Source organism: Lolium rigidum, chromosome 7, assembly GCF_022539505.1.
Source record: "Lolium rigidum isolate FL_2022 chromosome 7, APGP_CSIRO_Lrig_0.1, whole genome shotgun sequence".
Taxonomy (NCBI): domain Eukaryota; kingdom Viridiplantae; phylum Streptophyta; class Magnoliopsida; order Poales; family Poaceae; genus Lolium; species Lolium rigidum.
The window spans coordinates 39,096,420-39,120,459 of record NC_061514.1 but is presented as its reverse complement, the minus strand read 5'-3'; the positions used below and the strand labels follow the sequence as shown (position 1 = coordinate 39,120,459).

The 24,040-nt window shown below is 46.9% G+C and overlaps 2 protein-coding genes across 2 annotated transcripts; both read left to right on the top strand.

Annotated features, from left to right (window-relative positions):
* Positions 1-240: 240 nt before the first annotated feature.
* Positions 241-2,365, top strand: LOC124671210 (rust resistance kinase Lr10-like). The gene is made up of 5 exons (XM_047207619.1): positions 241-283; positions 367-773; positions 849-1,592; positions 1,764-1,767; positions 2,031-2,365. The coding sequence occupies exons 1-5, from the start codon at positions 247-249 to the stop codon at positions 2,363-2,365; spliced, it is 1,527 nt and encodes a 508-aa protein (XP_047063575.1). The 5' UTR covers positions 241-246.
* A 1,145-nt stretch (positions 2,366-3,510) lies between these two features.
* LOC124671209 (rust resistance kinase Lr10-like) lies at positions 3,511-9,890 on the top strand. The gene is made up of 3 exons (XM_047207617.1): positions 3,511-4,062; positions 4,725-4,848; positions 8,653-9,890. The coding sequence occupies exons 1-3, from the start codon at positions 3,511-3,513 to the stop codon at positions 9,888-9,890; spliced, it is 1,914 nt and encodes a 637-aa protein (XP_047063573.1).
* Positions 9,891-24,040: the final 14,150 nt, after the last annotated feature.

The window sequence follows — 24,040 nt, the reverse complement described above, 5'->3', positions numbered from 1 at the left end:
CAAGTTCTTAAGTTTATGATATCACGATGGGACGAGGAGGTCCTGACTACTTGTCGCTGGAATTTTTCCATAAACGCTACCGGGACATACGTGTCTAGATATGCAGATCACCAACACGCAGTTGACAATGGAAGAGCAAATGCGTGAGCTTCAAGGAAAGCAGACTATCCACATAGACTCGATGAGCAAGCTCCCACGATTCTAGCTTTCTTTCTGTCTTTTAGTTTACCTTGTCGATCCGTCAACATGGCGCTTAGCAGTGGCATCCTTGCCCTATCAATCAGTAAGTGTGTTATGACTTATGAACAGCTTGGAACCCCAAATCCTATCAAACAATTAACACCTGATTTTTTTTTTCTGGTGCAGTTGGAGTGCTCGTGACTGGTATTGTGACAGTGGTTGCCACAATTGCGATCTACCTATGCGCCAAGGTCGCCGTGCAAGTGTATTTGCGGCAGGACGGCAGCAAAGGCGCTGAACGGGATGCCTCGCCCTTCAATGGAGGAGCCGGCGGCAACACGGCGAGGGACTTGGACGAGGCCGAAGTCGAGATGGGTACCATGAGTTTCTTCATCGAGGGCGTCCAGAACGAGCGTCCCGTTCGGTTCAGCTCGACTCAGCTGCGGGGCTTCACCCAGGGCTTCTCGCACAGGGTCGGCTCCGGCGGGTTCGGCGTGGTGTACAAGGGCAGGTTCCCCAACGGCTCGCCGGTGGCCGTGAAGGTGCTCAACAGCACGCTCGGGAGGCGCGCGGAGGAGCAGTTCATGGCGGAGGTGGGCACCATCGGGAGGACCTACCACATCAACCTCGTCCGCCTCTACGGCTTCTGCTTCGACGCGTCCGTGAAGGCGCTCGTGTACGAGTACATGGAGAACGGCTCGCTGGACCGGCACCTCTTCGGGTCGACGCCGGAGACGGCCATCGGGTCCGGTAAGCTCCACGAGATCGCCGTCGGGACGGGCAAGGCTGTGCGGTATCTTCACGAGGAGTGCCAGCACCGGATCATCCACTACGACATCAAGCCGGAGAACGTCCTCCTGGGCGCCGACATGGCGCCCAAGGTGTCCGACTTCGGGCTGGCCAAGCTGTGCGACAGGGAGGACACACACCTGACGATCACGGGCGCGCGGGGCACGCCTGGGTACGCGGCGCCGGAGCTGTGGATGCCGCTGCCGGTGACGCACAAGTGCGACGTGTACAGCTACGGGATGCTGCTGTTCGAGATGCTGGGCAGGCGGCGGAACCTGGAGCTGGGGCTGCATGGCCGCGAGAGCCAGGAGTGGTACCCGAGGTGGGTGTGGCACCGGTTCGAGGCCGGCGACATGGACGCCGTGCTGGCGCGCACGATGGCGGCGGGGGACGTGGACGACATGGAGAAGGCCGCGAGGATGTGCAAGGTGGCGCTGTGGTGCGTGCAGTACCGGCCGGAGGACAGGCCGTCCATGGGCAACGTCGTTCGGATGCTGGAGGGGGAGGAAGAGATCGCCACTCCCGGTAACCCGTTCGCCCACATGGCGGCCTACAGCTCCGGCGCAATGCTGTCCGATGACACAACAACGGAATCGAACGCTTCCTCAGGTTTTCTCGGCAAGGTACCTGGAGTACGCTGATGCAAATTGCTCCTTTTTTGGATTTCTGCCTCGCTGGTAATGTGTGGATTGCAAATGTATTCCGTGTGGAAAAAACTCGGTCGGTGGCCCTCTATTTTTTTTCTCTCTCTCTCTGTGAGATTTTGTGACTGTTTATCTTTGTGACATTTTCAGGAACGTAAATCCAGGATTTGTTTTTTTTAACCTGATAAGTGGGTTTCCCCACTGTAGATTTTCATTAGTTTTTAAAGTTTGTAAGAGCATGTCTAACAGGTCCCGTATTTTTTCACCCCTTAAAACGCGAGTAGAGGGCCCTGTATATAAAACGCGAGTACTTTTAACCGGACAAAAACGCCTCCCGTCTAGCAGTCCCCGTATACGAAAACTGTAAAAGAGCATATTCTAAGAATATGCTTCTTTTTTCATCTCTTCGCGCTGCAGCCCCGCCGTCGGACCTGCCGCCCCACCGGACCTGCCACCCCGCACCACCGGACATGCCGCCCCGAGCTGCTGCCACGCGCCGCCCCGCCGCCTCGCCCCGCTTCTCAGGCCATGGGCGGCCCCCGTCGCCTTGCGCCGCCTCAGGCCGCCATGGCCCCCGTCGCCTTGTGCCGCCTCAGCCCGCCATGGCCCCCGTCGCCTTGTGCCGCCTCAGGCCGCCATGGCCACCCTGGCCCTGCCCCGTCGCGGCGCACCCGCCCTGCCCACGTCGGCGCCAGTTCCGCCCCGTCCCCACCAGCTCCGCCCCGAGTGGGAGAACGTCAAAATTCATCTAGTTTTTTCATTATTTGATAGAAATCTTGATGGGTTGAAAGAAATTGGTAGAGATTTGATAGAATTTAGAGCTCGTTGGCTGGAATTGGTCGCCGGAGTGGAGTTTGTTTGGCGGCGGCGCGGCGAGGTCCGGTGGTGAGAGTGCAGTTTTCACCCCCTATAAGCCCCTCCACCCTCTACAAGTAAGGGGCGAGGGAGAAAATTCCCAGGGCCCTGTATATTTTAGATACGGGGTGAACCGTTTAGGGGGCCTGCTAGACGGCCATTTTCGCCCGCACCCCGTATACCGCCGGAATTATACAAGTCCGGCGTGGTTTAGGGGGTCTGTTAGACCTGCTCTAAAGTACGAAAGGTTTAGTAACAAGAGACTAGCTAGAAGGTTGTAAGCCCAAAAAACAGAAAAAAGAAAGGACGTTGCTACAGGATGCTATAGCACCAGTTAGTCTACCAGGGTGTCCCACCCAAATTAGGAAATAAACTAGTCTAACATCCCGGTGATCTAAAAATAGAAAGTCCTAATTCTACACGTCTCATACTACCGCTGCAGGTCTGCAAGCGAAATGCAGAGAATGCGTTCTCATTCCTCAACTCCCGTGGAGAGTTCATGACGGGGAAAAAGCGAGCTTTTGATTATGTATAAATTCACACAAATAAAAAGTAAATGCATCTGCCATCTTCTCCTTTGATTCCTCAAACTCACCACAAATATTGGAATGTAAGAAATTAGAGTTTAACTACATAAAATTACATCTCAGAAAATATTCTAGTATTTGTGATTCTAATTGAGGATGTAAAAAATAGCAGCGTGATGTAGAAAAAAAGATCTGGAGAATCTACTATTGGTACATCTAGTTATGGAGGAAAGTACTATTTCCAGATCCCGTATGTAGAAAAAGAACAAGAAAAAATCACTGATGACATTGTTCTAGATGTAAGAAAAAGATCTCTAGATGTAAAAATCGATCAAAAATACATATAGCTCCAAAAAAAAATACATCCCCGAAAATACAGTGCTTGTGATTTCAGTTGAGATGTAACAAAAATGAAAAGTTTCAGTGATGGGATACAGAAAAAAGAAGAAACTACACAGATGCACCAAAAAAAAAACACATCGACATGAGATCGCGACGAGTCCACTTGCTGGACCATGGGAGAGGGCGAAGGGGCGCACGATGGAGGCAATGCCCTTCCTGGCGGCGCGAATGGAGACGGGGTGCTCTGGGTGGGCGCCGCCCCGGCGGCGCGCCAGGGAGGTGAGCGGGCCTACGGCGCTGGGGTTTGCAAGGCCCTTTTCGGCGTCGAGTCACGGAACGGGGGGCCTGCAGCACCTGTGGAGTGTGGGCGTTCTCCCCAGGCGGCGCCATGGAGACGGGGCCTGCAGGGCGGTGGAGGTGGGCGTACCGGCGGTGTGTCATGGAGATGGAGGCCTCAAGCGCGCGTGTGGAGATGGGCACCCTCCTGGCGGCGCGCCATGGGGACGGGCCCTGCACCGCGTGTGGAGGTGGGCGTCCTCCCGGCGGCGGGGAATCAGGGGCAGCCTGATGGGAGGCGGGTGAGGCAATCGGAGCTCGAGTTCTGGGTTGCAGCGACGGAGGCAGTCGGGAGGTGGTCTAGGCGGAGGAGGGAGGAACCCAGCGTTTTTAAAGGCAACTTCACCTACAGGAGCTACATCTATCATTCACCTAGTGCTTTGAGATTGGTGAGGCTTTTGACATTTATCTAATATAAAACCAATAATTGAAACATGAGTGAAAATTTTATGAAACTAAATTGATACATGGAAAATATTGTGAAACATTTTGACAAAAAAGTGAAACTGCTGACGTCACCGCTGACGTCACTTCCATATGTTTCACAAAAATATCGTGTTTCAATTATGTTTCAGTTAAATTTCAGTTTGGTTTCATAATTTTGTGAGTGAATTGAGTTAGCACATGGGTGACATCATGGATGACGTCACTGCTGTAGGTACCGTTCACTGTAAATAGAAGTTTTTGGAGGAGGGAGGTAACCGGCGGAGGTTGTGGAGTGGGGATAAGAACGAGTGGACGATGATATTCTCGAACGACCGTGTCACGTCTTTGGTCCTGCTATCCCCTGGTGAGCCACAGGATATCCATCGGACGACGAACAGAGGCGGGCACTCAGTACGACCAGGGAGTGCCCCCGCACATATTAGAAAACGGGAAAAAGAAAGCCCTCCAACTATCCGAATATTTCAATCCAAGTTTTGAGTCCACTATAAGACTTCCTAGAAGCCTTATGCAATATAAAAGAGCTAGCTCATCCTTGAATTCCTTCGTGCATCTGAAGGGACTTGGGGGGATATCATTGAAAATGAAGTTATTTATGGTTGTCCAGATGGACCAGGCAGTCATTATGATCAACTCCATGAAAAAAGACTCATGCAAGGTTAACTTGAGACTAGATAGCATCTCTAAATATCAGTTTGTTGTCGAGGAGGTGGTGCGCAAGAGGGACAAAGGTATTGCCAACACGACTAAAAGGGCAGTGAAAGAACAGATGATTTCTAGTTTCCAACTCATCATTCCCACACATAATGCAAGAATAGTCCTCCATGAAGATTTTTTCCTTTGCAACATGGCTATTGTATTTAGGCGATTATGAATAAGAATCCAGAAAAAACCGTGTGTTTCTGCTAACAACAACCTTGCCACATCTAAACAGTGGACAGTACCCATGGTTGGTACTACATCCAGAGCTTGGAAACGATGAAATTGTGTGCTTTGTCTGGAAGTGGTAAATGGAAAAGATCAGAAACCTATGGCACTAGTAGGGCTTGCTTGATGGATATTACATCATTCTTACAAAATGAAAAGAGATGTGGCTAGGTTTCTCTGGGAGACACACCTGACCAATTATACTGCCATAACATGATGGAGTTTCCCTGAAGAAAATCACACTAGGGCACTTGCTTGAAGGTTTGCCTCATTTTTGGACAATCTCTCCACCAAAAGGAGACCTCCCTTGATCGAGAGGATGAAGGGAAATATAGTAATATAACTCACAAGCCATCTTGACCCATGGCAAATCGACCATATTATAAAATGTGCGCAAATGTTACATCAACAAAAAGTCATTTTGAACTGAAAGATTCAAGACACCCAATCCCCTTGATCTTTTGGCCTACAAACCAGGTCTAGAAATGCAAGGGGAGGGGTTTTCTTATGCAAATCCTTATCTCTCCAGAGACAGTGCCTTCTATATATTTATCCACTTCATTTATTACCCATTGGTAAACTTTCAAGGAGCGGAGAAAGAACATAGGCAGGGATGAATGGACATAACTAACCACTCAGAGCTTACTATCAAATTGAGATACATAGCACTTGCTGGTAGTTTTCTCTCTACAGTATGAATTAAGGGCAGGAAGAATTATTTCCTTGGTTTAGTTGTGCTTAGTGGCAACCCTAAATATGTGAAAGGCAAACTCCTAAGCTAACACTGAAGGGCCTCACTAAACAAAAGAACTCTGTCTTCAGCAATATTGATTAGTATGAGATTTGAATTTTAATAATTGACTTTTAACCCAGATGCATCACCAAAGTCTTTAGGTAGCTTCAGAAGATGGCACAACAGCAGCACATCAGCCTGAAGAATGACCAATGTGTCATATGCATATTGGAAGATAGGAAAGGTAGGAGAACACTGCATAGCCAAAGGCATGGTAAGAAGTCCATGGATCATTGCCTCATTTACAAGTGACTACAAGACATCATCAGCTAAGCAAAAAAGAAGTGGAGAGAGGGGGGCTGCCTCACCCCTCTCTAACATTGGAAAGTTGAGCTAGGTATTCCATGAAGCAGAAATGAGGAAATAGAAGATTCAAGTAATTGCTTAATCCATGTGCACCACTGTGGACCAAAACCCTTTGCATGTAGTACTACCAAAATGAAAGTGTGATCCACCTTATCAAAGGTTTTCTCAAAATCAAGCTAGAGTGCCACAACTTCCTTCCTGTACTTGTGCAGTGATGAAAATATTCATAGGCCCAGTCAAGACAATCTTGAATTGTTTTGGACTTAAGAAACCCACACTAGTTCTCATGGATGGTGTTATGGATCACAATTTGAATTCTATTAGCCAATAACTTCGTTAAAATCTCCAGAGTACAATTTAACAAAGAGGTTGATCTGAAATCATGCACAAATTCAGCATGATCCTTTTTTGGCACGAGAGTAATGAAGAAATTGTTGATACTTTGGAGACAAAGATTGCCTTGGTGAAACTGATCACATAGGTCATAAAAATCCTTTTTAACAATGTGCCAACATTTTCTTAGAAACTCGGCATTAGAGTCACCACGTTTTGTACATTTGTTATTGAGGAGTTCCTTAACCACTGCATCTATTTCATCATGAGAGAAGGGGGCTTCTAGAAAGACCAAATCAATGGTGTTGTTCATAAGATGTGCCATAGGAGTGAAAGAGGCGGTAGGGTTACATTGACCAAGTCAGTCTATATAGGCTTCGAGTAAATTTTTTTGGCTTTATTATTATGTTCACGTACAACAACACCAGTAGAGTCAGTGAGTGTGGCAATATGATTTTTCCTCTTTTGGCTTGATGCCATTGAATGAAAGAATTTGGAATTCTCATCACCAAGAGTAACCCACTTAATTTCCCCCTTTTTTGCTTCCAGGATGCTAACTGATGCTTTAGAAGTGCAGCTAAGTGAGTTTCCATTAGCAGTCCTAAAAACACTCTCCATAGCAGACAAAATTCTGAAGTTCTCAATAGCATCCAATAGAGAAATGATGGAGGACTATCTTTTGGGGTGGGGGGGGGATGAAATACGCAGAACAAGTGCGGTCTTGACAAGGTGGCACGTCCCTTAGCGACACAATTTTGACATGGGAGGATTTGAATATCTCTATTTATCATATCTGAATTTGTCTTAGAAAATCTTTAGTTGGCGCATAGATTTAAATGGTCCTGACTCGGGCCACTCGTGAGTTATTGCCGACCTGAATGGACGAAGTTGAGCAACACAATCTCATGTTACATTATGTAGGTGTCAAGGCGGAAGTCAAAAGACGGATTTCATGTCAGTCGAGAGAAAGCTAACTAGAGACCACACCATTGATAGGCGAAGTAGGAGAGGAGACCCATGCCAGAGATGCAAGACGATGCATCAGTGCCAAGCGATGTGATACTAGCCATGCAAGGGAGGCATGCATGTGTACCTGTACTGCGCGTGTGTCTACCCAATGCGTTTTCTCACGACTAGGGCTCTCCATTAAGATCTTAAGCAGTGCACTAGAGGATATGTTGCCCGCCGGAGCGGGAGGGGGGGGGGGTGAGGGGCGAAGAGAGTCTAGTGACTTTTAAATAGTAATAATTCATCAGTCTTTCTAGAAATGAACGCAACTAATTCTTCCTTGAACTAGAACTAAGTTAACTACCGGTCATATGTATCATCCAATTTTATATGCGATTAAAATATGTAACCGGGACACTTTTGTTGTAATTGCAACCCCATGCTGGTCAAGTCTTTTACAATCTTGCGATTATACCTATAATAAAGTCTCGGATTTTTTTTCATCTATACAACTTTTTTTAATCCAAACATATTGACCCGTGGTGCTCGGGAAAATATGTTTGGATTAGAAAACTCTCGAAAGTGGAATTGTCATGGGACCTTGAAATCAATCCTTCGTCAAACTACACATGCAGTTTTTGATGTACGAATCACGATACAAATCCAATGTTTCCGGAATCAAGCTAGCTCTAACTTAATTCTCGGTTGACATATAGAACCAGCGAAATTGTTAAGAAAATAGCAAAACCGAAAAAATAAGCTGGCTGACATCTACGTACATTAGGCTCAGGATATATACGTTTGACCATAACTTCGGTTTTTCTGTGGTCAAAGATGGTGTCATCTGCATGACAAATGTACTTGTTGTGATTGGACAGTGTGCGCTTACCTGTGTGATGTGATAAGGCTGTCACGATATGTATATACTTAACTTAATCCGCGTGGAAGTTCGTACGTTAGTGATCCGGAGTGTGGTACTGACAGCATATTCAATTGGGAATCATGGATCAAGCAGCTTTCCTTTGGAATAGTGCCACGAAAAGTCAGACTACAACGAACTTGTAGACTAAACGTCGAACGTAGGAACCATCTTTCTAATCGATCAAGATTCAAGAATAACTTGACGGGAGATGAACTCTCTCGCCTTAGGTAAGCATGCATCAATCTTCTGTTGTCAACTTTTGGGTTCTTCACGTTTTCTAGCTTCTCAATCTGCACATTCATGCAGCTGGGATCATCGTGGGTGGCATCGTCGTCCTCATGGCCTTCAGGCACATCACCAGATGCGTCGAGGTGAACCGAGAGTGGCACGCGGAGCGCGCGAGGCTGCAAGCCATACAGACACAGAGCGCAGCAGGTAACCTGCCGGCGATGCACAACGTCGAGCTGGAGTCGGTGAATCGATTCCTGGACGGCATCCTGCGCGAGAAGCCCGCGCGGTTCACGCCGGAGAACCTGCGCGAGTTCACGGGGGGCTACGCGGAGCGGGTCGGTTCCGGCGGCTTCGGCGTGGTGTACCGCGGCAGGTTTCCGAACGGCGTGCTCGTGGCCGTGAAGGTGCTCAACGGCACGCTCGACCGGCGCGCCGAGGAGCAGTTCATGGCGGAGGTCGGCACGGCGGGCCGCACGTACCACATCAACCTCGTCCGCCTCTACGGCTTCTGCTTCGACGCCACCACCAAGGCGCTCGTCTACGAGTACCTCGAGAACGGCTCCCTCGACCGCGTTCTCTTCAACGCCGCCGCCGGTGGCACCCACGTGCTCGCGTTCGACACGCTGCACGGCATCGTCGTCGGCACGGCGAAGGGGATCAGGTACCTGCACGAGGAGTGCCAGCACCGGATCATCCACTACGACATCAAGCCGGGCAACGTGCTGCTCGCGGCGGACTACTCCCCGAAGGTGGCCGACTTCGGGCTCGCCAGGCTCTGCAACCGCGACAACAGTCACCTGACCATGACCGGCGCGCGGGGCACGCCCGGGTATGCGGCGCCGGAGCTGTGGCTGCCGCTCCCCGTGACCCACAAGTGCGACGTGTACAGCTTCGGCATGCTCGTGTTCGAGATACTCGGGAGACGGCGAAACTACCAGGCCGCCCAGTCCCAGCACGCGGCGGCGGCAGGGCCGGACACGATGATCAGCCAGGAGTGGTACCCGAAGTGGGTGTGGCAGAGGTTCGACCAGGGGCGGTTCGACGACGTCATGGCGGCGTCCGGGATACGGGCCGATGACAGGGAGAAGGCCGAGAGGATGTGCAAGGTGGCGCTGTGGTGCGTGCAGTACCAGCCGGAGCTGAGGCCGGCGATGAGCAGCGTGGTGAGGATGCTCGAGGGCGAGGAGGAGATCGCGCGGCCTGTGAACCCGTTCACGTACATGGCCAGCCTCCAGATGACTTCTGGATCGAGCAGCGGCGGCAGCACTACTGCCACTACGTCCGGCGATTCCGCCAACAGATCCTCGGCATGATCAACGGAGTGGCTGATTGAACGCCTTTTCGGGGGTTGGATTAGCATGTTGAATAGTGCGTATGGTTGTAATTTGTTGGAACTTCCTTCCTTTGGTTTGCTTCAAAAGTTGCAGTTCAGAGACAGGTCTTTTGTTTTGTGGATCACTAGGTGGTACCATTCAGCTGTATTCTGAATTTTAGACATTTTGTTTACACATAAGCCACGAGGAAAAGAGAAAACAAGATTACATGTTATTCTGAATTTTGGAGTAACACGATTTGTTTTCTGTTTTGCTCTATGGATAACTATGGTATCCTCAGGTCAAAAAAGAAAAAAAAATCATGGCAATATCTTTTTTTAGCTTCCGGTTCTGATTCTAAATGCTTGCATTTTTAAAAAAAAGAGGCAAAAGATTTGCGTCATTCATTAATTAAGAAGAGAGTGTCAAATAGAACGAAAACCTAGACCAGCAAGGCCAAACCTACACAAACAACACACCCACAACCAAGCACAATAAAGATACGAACAACATGACCGCACCAACTCTAGCCAACAAAAGACGCCACAAAAAGCGACACGAAACGAACACTCCAAACACGGCACTCCAATATTGCGCCGACAAAGACATGCCAAGACATGGGGGAACCGATCAATCAACTGCGGATCCTGGGTAGGCAGCAACCAAGGTGGCGAGAAAAACTCAAAACTTTCCTCGCGACGATAGATCTAGGTACCATTGCCAACAAACCTGACTTAGCAACCCATCGCCAAAAAGAGCGACATGACTGCAACGTCAACAATACCACTCTTCTCAAAGCTAAGTGTCTGACTCGATAGAGAAGCCACAACCGACACCGGAGCCAAGATCCCATCTATGCCCTCGCTCTCAGAGGCGGCCGACACAGTAGGTTGGGGCGACTGGCAGGACTGCCACGAGGAGAGAAAAAATGTAGAGATGTTCTTCCTCCACCACGATGACTTCTGCTCAACGGAGTCAAGCAGAGACAGCCTGCACAGTGGCGAGCTCCTGCCCACCAGAAGAGCATTCCTCCGTGGGCTCCAAACAAGCACCAACACGTTCAACAACAACTTGAGACTTGCCACCTCATCACGAAGGGGGCGAGACGCCTACTCGGCATGATTAGCAACCAACTGATCGACCTCCATGCGCAACAAGGCAAATTGACACTGAAGGTGTGTGTCCAAATTGGAGTTGAACTTCTCGCAACACCATGGAGAGGGCCTCGTCAGTGAAGTTGCACGTTACATGGAGCAGCACACGACCTCAACCCAACTCTGGGACGCCGAGTGGCGATGAGGCTGAGCAGAGGGAGAGTGGCTCCGCTGGCAAGGAGCTCGTGCGTCCGGAGAACGAGCACGAGTGTCCAAAGCGCGAGAACAAGCGGCGGGAAAGCGCGCACGACATAATCATTCCCGATGATCAGGGCGACGACATCGGATGCATCTGAAGGATTCACAACAAGTGCTGACCTGATTGTCACACTCAAGGCACCGAAAGCATCTCCCACGGGCCCAACGCTTGAAAACGATATTATGCTCGCGGCCTTCCTTCCGAAACAAAGATGATGGCTCGCGGCAGGGCCGGCCGCCCCGACCCATTTGTACCTAGTATTCGTCGTATCCAAGAGCGTCAACATCAGCAACAGTAGAGAGGCTGCTGCAGGGCTCCTTTGGCGCCTCCTTATCAGGCCCATTTTTCTCATTCAACAAGTTCCAGCACCCTAAAGTAAGAATTTTCATCAAAAAAATATTTGTGCGGACCCTGTTTAATGACGGTAGCCTCATCACTAAAAGAAATTTCGTTTTCCCCTTTTCTAACATGATTAAATTCCAACATCCCTGAGTAAAGTTGAATGAGTGCATTTTTATATCTACATACCTTCTGTAGCTGGAAAGGTAAAAGCTTTTCCACTGTAGCATGCCTCTCGTGTTAACTCTGTCATGTAATAATTGTCAAAGGAATATTTTGCTTCATGTACTCTTCCAGATGAGTTTGAAAAATCATGTACTTGCAGGTTGCGAGTAACCAGCTTGTGCATCTTCATATATGAGTCACTTGAGCCCATGGATCACACCACTTATCAGGAGTATTGTCTAACTGTATATCCTCCAAAAATTTGAATATTCATTCAACCTTCAGTTTGAACTAGGAACTTTGCCGTGGCGGCACACTGCGCTTTTGGCTGCTAAATTGTTTGTTATATTATTTTATAAGTACTACAATATATGGGTTATTTGAAGTACTGCAAAAGTGTTGGTGTAGAAGTACTGATCAAGTAACGTGAAAGTAATATTGTAGCACTATGGTTATTTTTTTCCAGCGCCCACGGGTATCGGTGGAAAAAGTAAAAGTGATTTTATCGCAAAGAAAGCAAGAGAAGATATTCTTCATTAATGTGGATCTCGCTGGAGTGAATATGAAGCAGTAGTGGAAGGGTCAAAGAAAAAAACAGGAAGGATAAAATTGCAAAATCACTTGTTTAAAATATCTTAAGAATAACCTTGCGGAGCTCGTGAGCTGACCCTTTTTCCCTTATCTCTAGTTTTGGGGTTGTTGCCTGTCAAAACCCACCGGCGGGCAGCGATTAAGCAACACGAAGAGCCGGGAGGCTCCCAAGACTGCTCGTGGGCCTTGGCACCTCGATCAACGGCCCGCAGTGCTCCGGCACACGTCCTGGCGGATGCGAGGGCGTGCCACCTGACCTATATCTGGTCAGGGAGGTGTTGAATCGCTTCAATTAGTTTCCTGCATGGTAGACACGTAAACATTAAATGAGCCTCGATCGGCTCTCAGGTTACCCTGTAGATCGGCCCAAGGAGCCGATCAACCCATGGTTCATGTTAGAGATGCAATAACATGGGTTTCTTGCTTTATCCATACTAAGCTAATCAGATCTACGACAGTTTAGGGTTTTCACCGCATAACCGGAACATCCTACACGTGATTGAGCCTGGAAGCCACGTAAGATAACGGAAAACTAACCCTAGATGGGGCCTAAAAACCAACATGGCGTCGATTCCCGGAACATCCCTTCTAGGATCAGCAAACCGTACCCCACGCGCTACTGGATCATTCAACCCGTTTGCAAGGCCTAACTATGCAGATATTTAAACTAATCCTTGAAGAACAAGGAGCAACCGTAACAGATCGAATCCACTAAATAAAGACAAAGCAAGGTGCTGCCCTTACACCTAAGATAGGTGTAAGGGCAGCTAGATATCGTGGGGCAGCATAGCTAATTAAGCAGATCATAAGAGCATCGATGCAAACCCAAAACACCTAAGATAAACAGTATTGCTCGCCATCAACAACGCTTCAGCACGAGCAATACCAGATAACGAATAAACGTATACTGCCTAGATCGCGAGATGCGATCTAGGCAGCATGATGTTTACCCGGAAGAAACCCTCGAAACAAGGGGTGGCGATGCGCCTGGTTTGTGTTTGTTGTGAACGTGATCGTCCTTCCTTCTCAATAACCCTAGGTACATATTTATAGTCCGTGGACTTTCTATCTTTGGAAGTACACCTAACCGTGTACAATCTAAACTCTATCTCTTAATTCTAAACTAAGATGCGATCTACCATAATATACAGATACACGGGCAATTCAGCCCAAATTAACGCACAAGGCCGATTCAGAGGCATTCCACACGTGAATCCTTCAAGCCCATCTTCATCACGGCCCATCTCTTGATCCGGTTAAAATCTGGTGATAACACATGCCCCCCCTGGTTTTTGCAATAATTATTTCAAAATCACTCTGTTTTTCTTCACCATGATTTGACATAACAGAGCAAAACTGCGTTGCAGAGCCGAACCGCTCCAGTGCCCTTTCATTATGATGCCTTGCCTTCTCAACTTCTCCCTACTGCACGATCTATCAGTTTTAGCAACGCATCCTCGAAACTGCCATAGCATTGAACCGTTTTTCATTATATCCCTTTATTTAAACTCGTCCAGGCAGCTTGCTTCTTCATCCCCTTGCTCCACAGTAGCCATCGGCAAACAAAAAACCCTCCTCAGCCGCCATGGACTCTTCTTCTCCTCCGTCTCCTCCGGCCTATCCTTCCAGTCTTCCTCCTCCAGCGAGCTCGAGCCGGAGGTCGACCTGATGGCCATCTACGAGGCCCGCGCCCCAGAGTATTGGGACGCGCGGGACTGGGATTCCTCCGTCGAATCGGAGGACGAAGAACCCCTCACCGACGGGGAGGAAGACCTCCAGTTCCTCGTCGACGGGGAGCTGGAGGCAGCAAGCGACGACAACCTCTTCTCCTGGGACGGGGGCTTCTCCTCCGACGAGGAGTAAGAGGAGGCGGAGGAGTCGGAGGAGGAGGACTCCTCCTCCACGGGGTACCCACCGGCCAAGCGCTTCCGTGCTGGGTCGGATGATGATGACGACGACGACGAGGAGGATGAAGCCCCCGCCGGCGGCTTCATCAGCAGCGACGAGGACCTCGCCGGAAGCAGCGCCGACGGTAGCTACGACGGCGACGACGAGGGCAGCGATGGCCCGTAGATTAGGGGCTAGAACAGGGCTAGCAGTAGCGCATTAGGCCCTAGATCACCCTTTTGAGAGCAATCGGCTCTGATTGTAATGTCTTTCCTTGAATCAATGAGAATTATTCCCCAATGTGCTTTTCCAATCGTCCGATTTCAAATCTTCCGATGGTCAAAACAGGTCAACGCACCAAGAAACCGATAGCAGCGTATCGGTCTTTCACCATCGAACGCTCATAAGGCCAACCCGAAAACCAAATTAGACAGGTTTAAGCAGCCATTTCCAAAATTCAGATAATAACTTGATGCCTGCTCATCACATTGTGTACCTCTAAAGTCGATGGCTGCACATCGGCTGTTTTTATTCTAAAGTCGATGTCTGTGCATCGGCTGTTGTTAATCTGAAGTCGATGTCTGAGCATCGGCTGTTTTTCCCAAAACATTTTAAAAAAAAATTACTGGCCGATTTCATGAATCGGCCCCCATATTTTACTCTCCATTATCCCACATACTTGGGAAATATTTCTTGAGATGCTGGCCATTGACAGTCACTGGGAATTTCACACCATCCAGCTGCTCGAGCATGTATGCATTACCCTTTAAAACTTGGTCGACTTTGTATGGCCCGTGCCAATTTGGAGACCATTTACCATACGCTGCATCCTTAGTCCCTAATGGCAATACAGCTTCCCATACCAGATCACCAACTTGGAACTCATTTGGCCTCACCTTCTTATTATATGCGCGAGCCACCTTGGCTTTATTCTCCTTGATCTTCTCAAGTGACCATAGTCTGAGTTCCGTTACATCCTCAATGCTGTCACTCATCAGGGCTGCATATTCTTCAATGGTTAAGTCATTCTGAAATGCAACCCGTCTTGAGCCAGCCGTGATTTCCCAGGGTAGCACGGCTTCTTGTCCATAGACCAGATGGTATGGCGAGGTTTTGATCGCTCCATGACATGACATACGGTACGCCCACAAAGCTTCTGACAATACCTCGTGCCAGCGTCTAGGGTACTCGTCGATTTTCCTCTTAATCAGCTTGATCAGACTCTTGTTGGATGCTTCAGCTTGTCCATTTGCTTGAGCATAGTATGGAGACGATCGGATCAGCTTGATTCCCATATCCTCGCAGAACTTTCTAAATTCCTTAGAAACGAAAACCGAACCTCCATCGGTCGTGATAGTCTGGGGTATCCCGAACCTGTGAATAACATGTTCTTTCACGAAACTGATAACATCTGATGATGCCACTGCTTTCATAGGGACGGCCTCCACCCATTTAGTGAAGTAATCTGTAATGGCCAGAATCCACACATGGCCTTTGCTCGAAGGAGGATGTATCTTGCTGATCATATCCATGCCCCACCCTCGGAACGGCCACGGCTTGATGATGGGATTCATCGCCGATGCAGGTACCATCTGAATGCTTCCAAACTTCTGACATGCTTGACACCCCTTATAATAATTAAAACAGTCCTGAAGCATGGTGGGCCAATAAAACCCTGATCGCCTAATCAGCCATTTCATCTTATGAGCCGATTGGTGAGTCCCACAAGCACCTTCATGTACCTCATGTAAGAGCCGATTCGACTCGGCTGGTCCCAAACACTTGAGAATTAAGCCCTCCAAAGTCCTATAGAACATGTCATCTCCAATAAGGACGTACTTCATGGCCTTATATCTTATCCGTTTAGGTGCCCCCCGAGCCGAATCCTTCAAGTAATTGAAGATATCGGCTCTCCAATCATCCGGTTCTAAGGCCTGTACCTGGATATCGGCTCCATTTGTTGCATCCTTGTAGCCTGACGCCATCTGTGCAAGATCGTTTGCCTCGGAATTCTGTGATCTTGGGACCCAATTGAAGTTTATATACTTGAATTGTGCCATCAGCTCACGGCATTGCATCCATAACGGGAAAATCAACTCACTCTCACACTTGTATTCCTCCGTGAGCTGGGAAATCACCAATTTGGAGTCTCCAAAAAGTTCCACTGCCTCTGCCCCAGCTTCTAATAGCAATTCCATTCCCTTGCGTATGGCTTCATACTCGGCAACATTGTTGGTGCAAGGGGTAGGTAACCTGATGGAGAAGGAATATGTTGCCCCCCGGGGCGACACGATTAGAATGCCGATGCCGCAACCACCATCACAAACCGATCCATCGAAAAACATGGCCTGCACGCACAGACAGTGCAGCTATATCAGTGTTGATCCGTTCAGCAATAAGATCGGCCAGTGCTTGTCCCTTGACTGCTTTCGCAGGCTGGTACCGGATGTCGAATTCCGATAATGCAAACATCCATTTACCGAGTCGGCCTTTCAACACAGGAGCCGACAGCATATGCTTGATGACATCAGATTTGCAGATGACAACAATCTCCGCAGTCCACGGGATGTGGTGAAGTTTGGTGCAGGTAAAAAATAAGCAAAGGCACAACTTCTCGATTTCGGGGTACCTTGTTTCTGCATCCAACATCCTTCTGCTGAGGTAGAAAACGACTTTTTCTAGGCCATCATAAACTTGCACCACCACTGAAGCAATGGAAGTGTCAGCTACTAACAAGTAAATGTAAAATGGCCTGTCTTGCTGGGGTGGCACTAACACAGGTGGCTTCGTCAGATACTCCTTGATCTCGTCAAACGCTCGCTGTTGTTCTGCCCCCCAGTGAAACTCGTCATCCGATTTAATTTTTACCAGCCCCATGAACGGCTCAATTCGTCCTGACAGGTTGGAGATGAACCTTCTGACGAAGTTGATCTTGCCGATGAGGCGCTGGAGTTCCTTCTTTTTGGTAGGCGGCTTCATTGTTTGCACTGCCTCCTGACTTTTCAGGACGATCTCAATTCCTCGTTCATGAACCAAGAAACCTAAAAATTGATCGGCCGATACACCAAAGGCACACTTCTTTGGATTCATTCTTAGTCCGAATTTTCTAGTTCGGTCTAGGACGTGTCGTAGACCCTCCAAGTGTCCTTCCACTGAGACAGACTTAACTACCACGTCATCGATGTAAATCTCCACCAATTTGCCGATTAGATCATGAAAGATGTAATTCATGGCTCTCTGGTATGTTGCGCCGGCATTTTTCAAGCCAAACGTCATGACTACATATTCAAACAAGCCCACTGATCCTGGCACTCTGAATGCAGTCTTGTGTATATCTTCTGGAGCCATGAAAATCTGGTTGTAACCGGCATTGCCATCCATGAAACTTAAGATCTTATGACCAGCAGCCGCATTGATCAACGTCTCTGCTACTGGCATTGGATACTCATCCTTTGGAGTGGCACTGTTGAGATTCCGAAAATCTATGGCGACGCGCCATCGGCCATCCTTTTTCTCCACATGTACGACATTAGAAATCCACTCAGCATACCTGCATGGCCTGATGAACCCCGCGTTCAACATTTTCTCGATCTCTTTCTTGACTTCTTCTAAAATTGCGGCCTTCATCTGTCGTGCTCTCTGCTGGAACGGCCGAAATCCTTTCTTCAGAGGGAGCCGATGCTCGATGATGCTCCGGTCTAATCCAGGCATCTCTGTGTAATCCCAGGCGAAGCAGTCTGGGTACTCCTTCAACAAAGCTATCATCGGGCCCCTCAGATGCGGTTCTAATTTCTTGCTGATAAATGTTGGTCGTGGCTTATCCCCAGGACCAATGTCAATCTCTTCTAGCTCATCAGCCGATGTAAACCCATATCCCAACTTGCCGTCGCCTGCTAGATCGATGTTGAATACAGGCAAAACGTATGGAGAGGATAATTTTGGCCGATTGCTGGAATCGGCCTCCTTTGCAATTGCATTGCACCATGAAGGTTTACACCTTATCTGTACTCCATGACTACGTGACATGCTTGAGGTGAGATCCTTGCTTTTTATTTTTTGGGGCCGATCGCAGGGATCGGCCTTGCCACGTACGTCCGTCGACTTTGGTCGTGTTACTCGGTCAGGCCGGTGGATAAGACCAGCCTCACCCCGTTTTTTGAAGCTTCGATGCGCTCACAGCCGTCCAAATTGATTCCAGAGAGCGGCTCTTGGTCGTCTGCATCCCAAATGTTCATGCCAGCTAATGAGATCTCGATCGAGTCATCTGCATGAACAACCTCCACTTCATCTCCATCCCACTGTATCAAGCATTGGTGCATTGTGGATGGAACGCAGCAATTGGCGTGGATCCAATCTCTCCCTAGCAGGACAGCGTAAGTGCTCTTGCTGTCGACGGTAAAGAACGACGTAGGGATGGTTTTCCGGCCCACAGTTAGCTCCACGTTCAGAACGCCTTGTGCTTCTGATGCTTGGCCGTTGAAATCGCTTAGTGTGACGTTGGTCTTGATCAGATCTTCGTTGGAACGTTCCAAAAAGTCGTAACATTGAGTACGGCATTATATTGACTGCCGCTCCTGTGTCGACCAACATCTTGCCGATAGGCTGCCCATTGATATAACCTCGTAGGTACAGGGCTTTCAAATGCCTGTAGCTCCTCTCTTGTGGCTTTTCAAAGATAACTGGCCGTGGACCGCAGTCAAGTTGTGCTACTGGCACTTCTTCGGTCCCTGGAGTACGAAACTCTGACGGCAGTATGAAAACCATGTTTGTGCCAGCCGATGCCTCCGCATCGGCTTTTGTCTGATTGGGGCGCCATACTTTCTTCTGTGGTCGTGCCTCCGTCTCCAACGTTTGCTGAATTTTTACGGCCAGATCGGGCCGAGCTTTCCTCAGTGTGTACAGGTATGCGATGTCTACGGGAGCTTCTATTCTTGTAGACAGTGTTGGGCCTCCAAGAGCAGAGGTTTGTAGAACAGCAGCAAGTTTCCCTTAAGTGGATTACCCAAGGTTTATCGAATTCAGGGAGGAAGAGGTCAAAGATATCCCTCTCATGCAACCCTGCAACCACAAAGCAAGAAGTCTCTTGTGTCCCCAACACACCTAATAGGTGCACTAGTTCGGCGAAGAGATAGTGAAATACAAGTGGTATGAATGAATATGAGCAGTAGTACGGCGCCAGAAAATAGCTTGCTGGCGTGCAGTTGATGGTAGTAATATTGCGGGAAGTAAACATGCAGTAGTAATTCAGTAAAACAGTAGCAAGCAGTGATAGCAGTATTTAGGAACAAGGCCTAGGGATTAGACTTTCACTAGTGGACACTCTCAACATTGATCACATAACATAATAGATAAATGCATACTCTACACTCTCTTGTTGGATGATGAACATATTGCGTAGGATTACACGAACCCTCAATGCCGGAGTTAACAAGCTCCACAATTCAATGTTCATATTTAAGTAACCTTAGAGTGTAAGATAGATCAATACGACTAAACCAAGTACTAACGTAGCATGCACACTCTGTCACCTTCATGCTTATGTAGGAGGAATAATACACATCAATACTATCATAGCAATAGTTAACTTCGCAATCTACAAGAGATCATGATCATAGCATAAACCAAGTACTAACACGGATGCACACACTGTCACCATTACATCGTGCAGGAGGAATAAAACTACTTTAATAACATTGCTAGAGTAGCACATAGATAAATTGTGATACAAAACACATTGCAATCATAAAGAGATATAAATAAGCACTTCACTACGCCATTCATAACAGTGAATAAGTATTCTGTGAAATATAGCCTAAGAGACCCACACGGTGCACACACTATCACCTTTACACACGTGGGACAAAGATTCTCCGGAGATCACATAAGTAAAACTCACTTGACTAGCACAATGACATCTAGATTACAAGCATCATCATATGAATCTCAATCATGTAAGGCAGCTCACGAGATTATTGTATTGAAGTACATAGGAGAGAGATGAACCACATAGCTACCGGTACAGCCCCGAGCCTCGATGGAGAACTACTCCCTCCTCATGGGAGCGAGCAGCGGTGATGAAGATGGCGGTGGAGATGGCAGCGGTGTCGATGGAGAAGCCTTCCGGGGGCACTTCCCCGTCCGGCGAGGGTGCCGGAACGGAGACTCCTGTCCCCCGGATCTTGGCTTCGCGATGGCGGCGGCTGCGGAAGGTTTTCGCGTATCGTGGCTTCCTCCGTAAGGGTTTTCGATGCGGGGGCTTTATATAGGCGAAAGGGCAGCGTCGGAAGGTCGAAGGGCGACCACACCATAGGCTGGCGCGGCCAAGGCCCGGGCCGCGCCACCCTGTCATCTGGGGCCCACAGGGCCCCTCTGGCGGCTCTCGGGTGTTCTGGATGCTTCCGGGCAAAATAGGAACCTCGGCGTTGATTTCGTCCAATTCCGAGAATATTTCGTTACTAGGATTTCTGAAACCAAAAACAGCAGAAAACAGGAACTGGCACTTCGGCATCTTGTTAATAGGTTAGTTCCAGAAAATGCACGAATATGACATAAAGTGTGCATAAAACATGTAGGTATCATCAATAAAGTAGCATGGAACATAAGAAATTATCGATACGTTGGAGACGTATCGGCATCCCCAAGCTTAGTTCCGCTCGTCCCGAGCGGGTAAAACGATAACAAAGATAATTTCTTAAGTGACATGCCATCATAACCTTGATCATACTATTGTAAGCATATGAGATGAATGCAGCGATCAAAACAATGGTAATGACATGAGTAAACAACTGAATCATAAAGCAAAGACTTTTCATGAATAGCACTTTCAAGACAAGCATCAATAAGTCTTGCATAAAATTTAACTCATAAAGCAATAAATTCAAAGTAAAGGTATTGAAGCAACACAAATGAAGATTAAGTTTCAGCGGTTGCTTTCAACTTATAACATGTATATCTCATGGATATTGTCAACATAGAGTAATATAACAAATGCAATAAGCAAGTATGTAAGAATCAATGCACAGTTCACACAAGTGTTTGCTTCTTAAGGTGGAGAGAGATAGGTAAACTATCTCAACAATAAAAGTAAAAGAAAGGTCCTTCAAAGAGGAAAGCATCGATTGCTATATTTGTGCTAGAGCTTTTATTTTGAAAACATAAAGAGAGCATAAAAGTAAAGTTTTGAGAGGTGTTTGTTGTTGTCAACGAATGGTAATGGGTACTCTAACTACCTTGCCAGACAAACCTTCAAAGAGCGGCTCCCATTTTATTTTATTTTTGGGTGGCACTCCTTCCAACCTTTCTTTCACAAACCATGGCTAACCGAATCCTCGGGTGCCTGTCAACAATCTCATACCATGAAGGAGTGCCTTTTTATTTTAGTTTCATTATGATGACACTCCTCCCCACCTTTGCTTTCTCAAGCCATGGCTAACCGAATCCTTCGGGTGCCGTCCAACAATCACATACTATGGAGGAGTGTCTATTTTTGTTAATTAATTTGGGACTGGGAATCCCATTGCCGACTCTTTTTGCAAAATTATTGGATAAGCGGATGAAGCCACTAGTCCATTGGTGAAAGTTGCCCAACAAGATTGAAAGATAAACACCACGTACTTCCTCATGAGCTATAAAACATTGACACAAATAAGAGGTGATAACTTTTGAATTGTTTAAAGATAGCACTCAAGCAATTTACTTTGGAATGGCGGGAAAATACCATGTAGTAGGTAGGTATGGTGGACACAAATGGCATAGTGGTTGGCTCAAGGATTTTGGATGCATGAGAAGTATTCCCTCTCGATACAAGGTTTAGGCTAGCAAGGTTTATTTGAAACAAACACAAGGATGAACCGGTGCAGCAAAACTCACATAAAAGACATATTGTAAACATTATAAGACTCTACACCGTCTTCCTTGTTGTTCAAAACTCCATACTAGAAATTATCTAGACCTTAGAGAGACCAATTATGCAAACCAAATTTTAGCAAGCTCTATGTATTTCTTCATTAATGGGTGCAAAGTATATGATGCAAGAGCTTAAACATGAGCACAACAATTGCCAAGTATCACATTATCCAAGACATTTTAGAATTACTACATGTAGCATTTTCCAATTCCAACCATATAACAATTTAACGAAGAAGAAACTTCGCCTTGAACATTATGAGTAAAGCCTAAGGACATATTTGTCCATATGCAACAGCGGAGCGTGTCTCTCTCCCACACAAGGATGAACTTATTCAGAGAACTAAGATAACAAAACAAAAATAAAAGCACACACAGACGCTCCAAGTAAAGTACATAAGATGTGACCGAATAAAAATATAGTTTCAAGAGAAGGAACCCGATACTTTGTCGATGAAGAAGGGGATGCCTTGGGCATCCCCAAGCTTAGACGCTTGAGTCTTCTTAAAATATGCAGGGATGAACCACCGGGGCATCCCCAAGCTTAGAGCTTTCATTCTTCTTGATCGTAGTATATCATACTCCTCTCTTGACCCTTGAAAACTTCCTTCACACCAAACTTCAAGCAAACTCATTAGAGGGTTAGTGCATAATCAAAAATTCACATATTCAGAGGTGACACAATCATTCTTAACACTTCTGGACATTGCACAAAACTTCTGAAAGTTAATGGAACAAAGAAACTCATTCAACTTAACAAAAGCGGCAATGCGAAATAAAAGGCAGAATCTGTCAAAAACGAACAGTCCGTAAAGACGAATTTTAAAATGGCACCAGACTTGCTCAAATGGAAAAACTCAAAACTAATGAAAGTTGCGTACATATCCGAGGATCACGCTCGTAAATTGGCAGATTTTTTCGAATTTTCTACAGAGACTTGTGCCAGAATTCGTGACGAGACAGCAATGCTGTTTCTGCGCAGCGATCCCAAATATAACATCAACTTTAACATAGAAACTTTACTTGGCACAAAAACATGATAAGGAGAGGTTGCTACAGTAGTAAACAACTTCCAAGACTCAAATATAAAACAAAGTGCTGTAGTAAAAACACATGGGTTATCTCCCAAGAAGTTCTTTCTTTATAGCCATTAAGATGGGCTCAGCAGTTTTAATGATGCACTTGCAAGAAATAGAAGTTGAAGCAAAAGAGAGCATCAAGAGGCAAATTCAAAACACATTTAAGTCTAACATGCTTCCTATGCATAGGAATCTTGTAAATAAACAAGTTCATGAAGAGCAAAGTAACAAGCATAGGAAGATAAAACAAGTGTAGCTTCAAAAATTTCAGCACATAGAGAGGTGTTTTAGTAACATGAAAAATTTTACAACCATATTTTCCTCTCTCATAATAACTTTCAGTAGCAACATGAGCAAACTCAACAATATAACTATCACATAAAGCATTCTTATCATGAGTCTCATGCATAAAATTATTACTACTCCCAACATAAGCATAGTCATTCTTATTAATTGTAGTGGGAGCAAATTCAACAAAGTAGCTATCAAATATAGGAGGTATATTGTAATCATAATCAAATTTATCCTCCATAACAGGTGGTAACAAAAGACTACTATCATTATAATCATCATAAATGGGAGGCAAAGTATCATCAAAGTAAATTTTCTCCTCAATGCTTGGGGGACTAAAAATATCATGCTCATCAAAGCCAGCTTCCCCAAGCTTAGAATTTTCCATAGCATTAGCAACAATAGTGTTCAAAGCATTCATATTAATATGTTCCATGGGTTTTTTAATTTTCGCATCAAACCATCCATGTCTTAAATCAGGAAATAGAATAAAAAGGTCATTGTTGTCCATTATGCCTAACTAGTGTAAACAAGAAACCA